Source organism: Xiphophorus hellerii, chromosome 9, assembly GCF_003331165.1.
Source record: "Xiphophorus hellerii strain 12219 chromosome 9, Xiphophorus_hellerii-4.1, whole genome shotgun sequence".
Lineage (NCBI taxonomy): Eukaryota > Metazoa > Chordata > Actinopteri > Cyprinodontiformes > Poeciliidae > Xiphophorus > Xiphophorus hellerii.
In genome coordinates this window covers 10,850,887-10,859,634 of record NC_045680.1, presented here as the reverse complement: position 1 = coordinate 10,859,634, position 8,748 = coordinate 10,850,887, and the positions used below count along the sequence as shown (strand labels likewise).

At 35.1% G+C, this 8,748-nt stretch overlaps 2 protein-coding genes across 3 annotated transcripts; one reads left to right on the top strand and one right to left on the bottom strand.

Moving 5' to 3' along the window:
- The first annotated feature begins 1,023 nt into the window (after positions 1–1,023).
- On the top strand, positions 1,024–5,020 carry LOC116725248 (uncharacterized). 2 transcript variants are annotated; one of them, XM_032571178.1, is made up of 4 exons: positions 1,024–1,239; positions 1,850–1,907; positions 2,792–2,867; positions 3,029–5,020. In XM_032571178.1, the coding sequence occupies exons 3-4, from the start codon at positions 2,793–2,795 to the stop codon at positions 4,964–4,966; spliced, it is 2,013 nt and encodes a 670-aa protein (XP_032427069.1). In that variant the 5' UTR covers positions 1,024–1,239; positions 1,850–1,907; position 2,792; the 3' UTR covers positions 4,967–5,020. The 2 variants fall into 2 exon arrangements, with proteins under 2 accessions (XP_032427069.1, XP_032427070.1); XM_032571179.1 differs by lacking the exon at positions 2,792–2,867.
- Positions 5,021–6,358: 1,338 nt separating this feature from the next.
- On the bottom strand, positions 6,359–7,999 carry LOC116725240 (uncharacterized). Its single transcript, XM_032571169.1, has 2 exons — positions 6,985–7,999; positions 6,359–6,709 (listed from the first exon to the last, which is right to left on the bottom strand). Exons 1-2 carry the CDS (start codon positions 7,804–7,806, stop codon positions 6,374–6,376), a joined length of 1,158 nt encoding a protein of 385 aa, XP_032427060.1. The 5' UTR covers positions 7,807–7,999; the 3' UTR covers positions 6,359–6,373.
- Between the last annotated feature and the right edge of the window lie 749 nt (positions 8,000–8,748).

Below are 8,748 nucleotides of genomic sequence, written 5' to 3'. Positions count from 1 at the left end.
TTTTCTCCGGTTTTTCAGGGCTAAACAATTTAAAGTACCTAATATGAGTGTCTAACACAACAACACTTTATATCGACAGAATACTCACAGACAGATGTTTCCTGGTAGTCAGCAAAGCATAATGGGAAAGTTTATCACTGCCAAAACAGCCTTACTCAGGAACTTGCCCAAACTACAGGAGCCTTTTAGGACCAACTAAAACAAACTCAAACTATAGGGGGCAGTACAGATCCTCATCAAAAGATTCTATTTTGATTTATCATTAAAGACTGTATTCATTGGGGGGGGGGGGGGGGGGGGGAAGCCTATTAAAACATGTTTAACTGAAATCACTGTTAATTATGGAAGCCCATTTCCGCCATGAAAAAAAAAAAAAAGACCAACAGGAAGTCATAATTTCGACTTTCAAAGTCATAATTATGAGATTCAAAGTCATAATTTCGACTTTCAAAGTCATAATTTCGACTTTTAAAGTCATAATTATGAGATTCAAAGTCATAATTTCGACTTTCAAAGTCATAATTTCGACTTTTAAAGTCATAATTATGAGATTCAAAGTCATAATTTTGACTTTCAAAGTCATAATTATGAGATTCAAAGTCATAATTTCGACTTTTAAAGTCATAATTATGAGATTTAAAGTCATAATTTCGACTTTCAAAGTCATAATTTCGACTTTTAAAGTCATAATTATGAGATTTAAAGTCATAATTTCGACTTTCAAAGTCATAATTACGAGATTTAAAGTCATAATTTCGACTTTCAAAGTCATAATTATGAGATTTAAAGTCATAATTTCGACTTTCAAAGTCATAATTTCGACTTTTAAAGTCATAATTATGAGATTCAAAGTCATAATTTCGACTTTCAAAGTCATAATTATGAGATTTAAAGTCATAATTTCGACTTTTAAAGTCATAATTTCGACTTTCAAAGTCATAATTTCGACTTTTAAAGTCATAATTATGAGATTCAAAGTCATAATTTCGACTTTTAAAGTCATAATTATGAGATTCAAAGTCATAATTTCGACTTTCAAAGTCATAATTATGAGATTTAAAGTCATAATTTCGACTTTCAAAGTCATAATTTCGACTTTCAAAGTCATAATTATGAGATACCGGAGCAGTTGGAGACAAGCCTCCTTAGAATAACAGCGTGCTCCGCTCCAGCTCCCAGTTAAATATGATCCTAAATCCAAGGTCCAACCTTTGCTACTGCGTTAAGAGTCAGTAAAAGGTAGGTTCGCCTTTTTTGATTTTTGATTTTGTTTAGATTCCTTCGTTTTGAATGCTTTTTGATCGTGTGGTGTTATGTACATCGTTCGTTGTATTAGCAACATGAGCTAGCTGCAGGTTAACCGTCAAAGCGTGCTAACCTTGTTATAGCATATTTAACCGGGTTTTTTTAAGTAGTCGGTTAATTAGATTGTTTTTATTTCAGAGTGCGATAAGAAGTTTATACTCCAAAAATTCAATAAGTTAATATGTATAATTATTTTGTGGCATTAATACAAGCAATAGCTAGTAGGTTAAAACAAGCTCCACAGCTTGTTGTATGCACGTTTTGTTATGCATAATGTGATTCACTATCTTTCCCGTTAAATTGTTTTTGTCGATACATAGACTAGAGTAAAATATGGAAGTACAATATGCATCAGTTTTCAAACTGTTTTCTTAGCAGTTTCATGTACACTTATGCTAATGCTGGAGATCTACAGCTTTACATTGACAATATTTACAAAAGCAATTCAAAATAAGAAAAATTGAAAAACAAGGAACTTAAAAAATCCCCAAAACAGGCAGGCCCTGTTGAAAATTTTAACTCCTCAACTTTACTCAACTTTCAGGATACCTACAAAAGAGACAGAGGAGGTTCCTTTGACCTGAACCTAAACCTAAACAGAGGTAAGTTGCAACGCTTGTGAAAATCCAATTTATCATCTTATCTGTTTAAATGAAAGTAATTAAGATCAAAACTAAAATCATTCTGATGATGTCCATGCACTTGACTCTTTTATAAAGATGGGAATTTCATTTTGAGAATTGTTCAACCATTGAAATATTTTAGGGGAAAAATGTAAACAGAACTTTCAGACCTAAGCTCTACACTTTACCATTTAGTTGTGGAGACACTGGTAGATTTTTCTTTATTACTTTTATGTAGTTTCTTTGTGTATTGGTTTATTTTTGCAGATCTGTACAGCTGTTTTGTTGTCTATTGTCTTTATTTTAGCAGGAGCTTGAGTCTGAAATACAGTTTCTGTCTGTCTCGTAGGGTTGGACAATAAATCAGTTATATGTATCACGATACACACGTGATCAATATCAATAGATAGTAAGTCTGACAGAATATTCAATAGAATATTCTCTGAACTCTGATCCAGAACCACATACCATTCTGGAGGTTGTAGGCACAGTCAAGGCTTCTCAACCTCTCAAGGCTAGCTCATCTAGTTTGATGGCTTCATTTAACTCACTGGTGAACTAGCAACAAGCTGTTGAGTAACTTGCGGAGCAGCAGTTTAATGTTTCACCACCGTGCCTCATAAATGTTTTTTAAAAACATTATGGTGTGAAAGCTGTGGATAAAATGGGAAAGGTCACATCACCAGTTTGGCAGTATTTCAGATATAAAAAAAATAATTGATATAAAATAATAAAAAATGCTTGTATCGTGAAATGTTTTTCAGTAATATCATTCAACCCTATTCTCATGTTCATAATAATTTTTTTGGAATGTTATGTTTTATTAGACATTATTCATTAGTTATTGTGTGTAATTGTCACAGGATGGATGAGATATATGACTTCTTAAAATCACGGGATGTTTCAGAGGAAGTCATACAACGACTGCAAAAGGATAAGGTAGCTAGATTGCTAAGGAAATCAGTACATTTAGAAGTTATCATACAACACTATTATAGAGACATGGTGAAGACAGATCAGTTTTATCATGTGGCTGTTTTTACTGGGTTTTCCCCCCCATTTTTATAGGTTAAATAACTGTTTTAACTTTTGTTTTCTAGATTGACTCCAGTGTCCTTCTGCTCATGACAGATGAGCAGCTTAAGGAGTATCTCCCATCTTATGGTGACCGACTGGCACTTCTCGGATATTGCAGACGAAGGGAAAATGATCCTGCTGGCCGGAAATCAAAACTTTTTGACCGATTGAGAGCCAAGATTTCAAGGAACAAAGGCAACGATCAAAAGCAGATCTCAGAAAATGTTAGCATCAGAAATGCTCAAAAAACTGTTCGAAAAGTTGAGATAGGATGGATGAATTCTCGAGATGGGGAGCTTTTACAAGTTCGGACAAAGAAAGGTGGTGGAACAAGAAAAATTGATGTGTCAAAGGACTGTAGAAAAAATGACTTAATTGAAAAGGCAGTGGGTTTGTTTTTTCCGTCTCAAAGAAATTCACATGGAAGAATTACAGATTTTGAGGTTGACATGACAGATTTCCAGGAACATTCACTTGATGAACATATTACAGTTGGAGAACTTTATGAGCAGACAAAACTACCTGTTTTGCGTTTTTACCTAACAACCAAAAAGAAGGACACTGGCAGCGACTCAGAACCAGACAACCCCAGTGGAAATGACCAAGACACTTTAAGGTTTTCTACTCACTCTCAAGCTTGCACACCACTGACTCAATCCAAAGCACCAGACAGCATTGATGCCACATATGTTGGAACCAGCAGTGTCCTGACAAACAGCAGCAGTAATAATGTTCACCTAGTTTACTTAAGTGATGACATGGGTGATTTGTCCAATGTCCAAGAGCTAGATGCAGGAATCAATGGGGACATTTTAGAAGACAGTGGCACTGTTACCTTTTTCACAGGACACATTTCTGACACAGATAATGTCAGTCTTGATGACACCCTTCCTCTGTCTCCACAGCCATCTAGTCCAGTGCTTTCTTCTTCACAATTTGATTCTTTGAACGAGCCAATTGTTCAGAGAGAAGGGATTAAGAAAATCCTTGTTCTTCACCGTGGCCAGATCCTGAAAGAACTAATTTCACATTTTTGTGATCCAGGTGTCACTCAGGAGGACATATGTATTCAAATGGTGCTCCCTGATGGAAGGCGAGAAAAGGCTGTTGATGATGGAGGAGTTTTGAGGGATGTCCTCTCAGAATTTTGGCAGGACTTTTATGAACAGTGTACAATGGGCAATAACTTTAAGGTGCCCTACTTGCGTCATGATTTTGGACAGCAACAATGGGAAAGCATTGGCCGAATTATTGCCTTTGGCTGGCAAAAACAGAAGTACCTGCCTATAAAACTTGCTCCAGTAATACTGGAACAAGCAGTTCTTGGTTCTATAAAGAGTCCTCTTGTTGATAGCTTCTTAAGGTATGTTACAGAGTACGATCGGATGGTGTTTGAATCTTGCCTTTCAGATTTTCAGAGTGTTGACAAAGAAGAGCTTCTGGAAATCATGGATATCCATAACTGTCGAAGAGTACCAACAGCTGATAACATAGAGCTACTACTTGAGGAGCTTGCCCACCAAAAGCTCATTCAGGAACCTGCCTTTGTTATTGAGCAGTGGAGCACTGTCCTTTCCCCGCTGAGGTCTGAGATGGAAAGTATTACAGCTGCATATGAAAATCTCCAGCCAACATTAAGAAAGGTTATAAATTCAATTGTATACCCTGTAGTCATGAATGCACAGCAAAAAAACATCAGCAAATATTTAAGTTCTTATCTCAGAGAATCAGACTCACAACACCTGTCACTTTTTCTGCGGTTCTGCACAGGATCTGATTTGTTTCTTCAAAAAACTATCAGTGTTAGCTTCACTCAACTTCAAGGTATTCAGAGACGGCCAGTTGCCCACACATGCGGTTGCTACCTAGAGTTGCCAGTTAATTATGATAACTATCCAGAGTTTCGACACGAAATAAACAAGGTCCTAGAAAGTAGTGTATGGGTGATGGATATAGTCTAACAGACTTCAGCTGAAGAACATGTGAGTTTAAGGAATCTTTATTAACACCTTATTTGAAGGGGTGTGCATAAGACTGACATGACACTGTCATAAATATTCCACTTCATGTTCATGACAGATGTTATGTCATGTTTATGACAGTGTCATGTCAGTCTTATGCACACCCCTTCAACTAAAGTGTTACCAAATCTTTTTGTATTAAACTTTCAAAGTTTAGCATTATCTTAAGTTTTTTACCTCATCTTAACTCCACAGAGATTCTACTTTTTGCAATTTATTTTTCTCTGCAATGTCATAGTAGGCACTCTACTACTAGTGTTTTTGGGGGGGGTTTCTGTTAAAGTACTCCAAAGTTAAAGTTTAAAGCATAAATTTGAGTTGGCAGTAAAATGTATTTTCTCAATATTTTCTGTTTATTAAATTGAAATATTTTATATTGTTACTAGAATTTTTTTTACTTTTAATTTTACTTGAGGCTGCAAAAGCTGGTTTGTTACACAATTAAAAATACAATATGGCCGCCGCGCTTGTAAACAAGCAGCTCTTAGTTGCATAAATAATTTATGAATAATTTCTGATGTTTTGTTTCTTATATTAGTCACATAATTTAAATGTTCAGTGGATGAACATGTTGCTACTCTGTTTGAATGCAGTTCTGGAAGAAATGGAGTAAAGTGTTTCATTTACCCTTATTCCTCAAAAATTTTCTTTTGTTTACTCAGCATTTTATTTGTATTTTTGTTTTAAGTAAACATAACCTTAAAATATTTTCAATAACAGATTGGTGCCATTGCAGTAGCTCAATATCAGATTTAACCAGAAAACAACTGAAAAAGAACACTTTCTTTTTTCTTTTTTTTTTACACCTTGAAGCATTGTCATTATCTTAAAGGATTATTTTAAAACACTCAAAGGCTTCTCTAATAGCTAAATAGAGACTTTAATTTTGAAGTTCAATAAACCGCTTTTTCCAGTTTATATGTGTGATTTATTTGGGGCAGGGGAAGCTTTACATCAGCATTGGGTTGCACACCTGAAAAATAATGAGGTTTCTACAGCAGTTCTCAATTCCTTTATTTTCTGTTTAGTAATCAGCATAATGTTCAAACTGTAATGCAATGATATTGATAATAAAGGGAAAATATCAAAACCAAAAATCATCTGTCCAGTGCATCAATATATTTTTCTAATGTCAGACTTATTTTATCAGCTCAGCATGATTTATCTTATTTTAGTGTCTCTTCTTGCTTAGTTACAGAGCTTGTGAATGGCTTTGACCCATCTTTATACTGGTGCAACAATGTGTTGAAGCAAATGCTGCCACTCTCACAATGTCATCAAATATCTACTGAAGTCCAAATTAGGGACGAGGTAACAAACTGTCAACGCAACAAAATGTTTTTACATTTATCGATGCAGCTCCAAATCTCTGGTAATCAGCTGTCTGAGTCTTATGTATAGATCAGTTGTTGCAAACACATCATCTGTGACATTCAGGTTATGCTCTGAAATCAGGTCCACACAGATACTGAAGACATCTTCATCGCATGGAAAGTCTTTGAAAACACAGTTTTCCAAGCAGGCTTCAACCCTGTTCAGATCAATGCTGTGTAGATAGTCTCTGGTTCCATACACCTGAGGTACTGTGTACATCATGAATGGTCGCCCATGAGGACTTCGTGAATTGTGTGTTGGACGTATCCTGTGGTGGTTCCAAGCTGAAACAACTTCATTTAGTTCTTTCTAGAAGAAAACAAAAACCAGACTAAACTCATAGCTTTGAAATAAACATTCAAAAGTAAAACGGAAGTGTAAATCTAGCATGACTGTTATTTATCCAAAACCAGGGAAGTTTAAATCAAGCAACTACCCAAACATGCAATCTGTGCAATATTTAAGATATGCTATTAATTTAGTATCATACTCAGAAAATAAATCTTTGCACATTATAACCACTTTATAGCAATCATAAATATTTTCAATAGGTGAGAAGACAGAGCAGCTCAAATCAAGCTCACCTGTATTATGTGGAGAAAACAGAACTGGATCAAGGCTTTGTCCAAGAAGTTATCCGAGAAGTGTCCATCTGCTTTCAGTTTGTCAAAGAGGTCCATCCAGAACTGGATACATTCACTTCGCAGGGTCAACCACCATCTTTCAATCCGCTGATTTCCAGTGCTTGGACCAAATATTACATTATCACTTTGAGGTTGGTCTTCTGTAAGATGCAAATATCTTTGCATGTCAGCTGCATTAACATTTTCTGTCCCTAAATCCACTCTAAGTCTTTCAGGACAACCCTCAGCTTTAATCACTGCATCCATGAAGTATCCAGCAATGACTCTTGGATCGTTATTTGTTTTGTATGCCTCAAGCCATATTAGCCTTCTGGAAAAACCGTCAATGCAACCATTGATCCCAATTCCAAATGGTTTGAGCTTATCGTAGCCGTCCATATGCCAAACATAGTTTGGACCACGACTATAGTAAATCCGTCTCCTCAGTCGATTTCTTGACCTTAGGTCTACTCCTTCACCATCTAGTAAGCGTAAAAGGACTCGAACTGTTTCCCTGTCTGTAACAATACCATTCATCCAGCATTTTTGGTGCATCCATCGATATCCGTGACATTGTCCAGAGGTTTCAAGTTGCTGACGAATGAAAGCTGCCACTACACTCACATCACTTTTGTTCTTTCGGCGCCAAAGTTTCTTCTTATTAAGAATCCTTTCTAGTGTCCTCTTGCTAAGAATAACCCCATGAACCTCAGCCAGCAAAGCAAGAATTTCATCATTGGTTAAACCACATCTGAAATACTCCTCAATTTGTGTATAATCCATTAATAGGAGAAAAATCTGTGTTTTCCTGGTTAGACAGATCAAATGGAATACTGTGTAAATGTCACACAAGACAGCATGTCTGCTTTTTTGGAAAAATCGAAATTATGACTTTGAATCTCATAATTATGACTTTGAAAGTCGAAATTATGACTTTGAAAGTCGAAATTATGACTTTAAATCTCATAATTATGACTTTGAAAGTCAAAATTATGACTTTGAAAGTCGAAATTATGACTTTAAATCTCATAATTATGACTTTGAAAGTCGAAATTATGACTTTGAAAGTCGAAATTATGACTTTAAATCTCATAATTATGACTTTGAAAGTCAAAATTATGACTTTGAAAGTCGAAATTATGACTTTAAATCTCATAATTATGACTTTGAAAGTCGAAATTATGACTTTGAAAGTCGAAATTATGACTTTAAATCTCGTAATTATGACTTTAAAAGTCGAAATTATGACTTTGAATCTCATAATTATGACTTTGAAAGTCAAAATTATGACTTTGAATCTCATAATTATGACTTTAAAAGTCGAAATTATGACTTTGAAAGTCGAAATTATGACTTTGAATCTCATAATTATGACTTTAAAAGTCGAAATTATGACTTTGAAAGTCGAAATTATGACTTTGAATCTCATAATTATGACTTTGAAAGTCGAAATTATGACTTCCTGTTGGTCTTTTTTTTTTTTTTCATGGCGGAAATGGGCTTCCATAGTTAATGGCACCTGCAATAATAATACATTAAATTTAACTGAAAACTACTGTAAATTTTACAAATTAGGTCAAGGAACATTTACTAATCCATTCAGAAAAGCTGCTTACCCAAACTTCTCAACAATCAGAACCATGATAAAAATTTTAAAAAAAGTTGTACTGGAACAGTGACTGGACGAGGACCCAAGTTTCCTAATAACTTTGTCTAACAACACAG

Bases quoted from the DNA above. Each gene is read 5' to 3' on its own strand.
- LOC116725240 (XM_032571169.1), bottom strand. From the start codon at position 7,806: ATGGATTATACACAAATTGAGGAGTATTTCAGATGTGGTTTAACCAAT. The intron at 6,710-6,984 runs GTGAGCTTGATT...GTTTTCTTCTAG, and splicing joins GTTTTCTCCACATAATACAG to AAAGAACTAAATGAAGTTGT.
- LOC116725248 (XM_032571178.1), top strand. From the start codon at position 2,793: ATGGATGAGATATATGACTTCTTAAAATCACGGGATGTTTCAGAGGAA. The intron at 2,868-3,028 runs GTAGCTAGATTG...TTTGTTTTCTAG, and splicing joins AACGACTGCAAAAGGATAAG to ATTGACTCCAGTGTCCTTCT.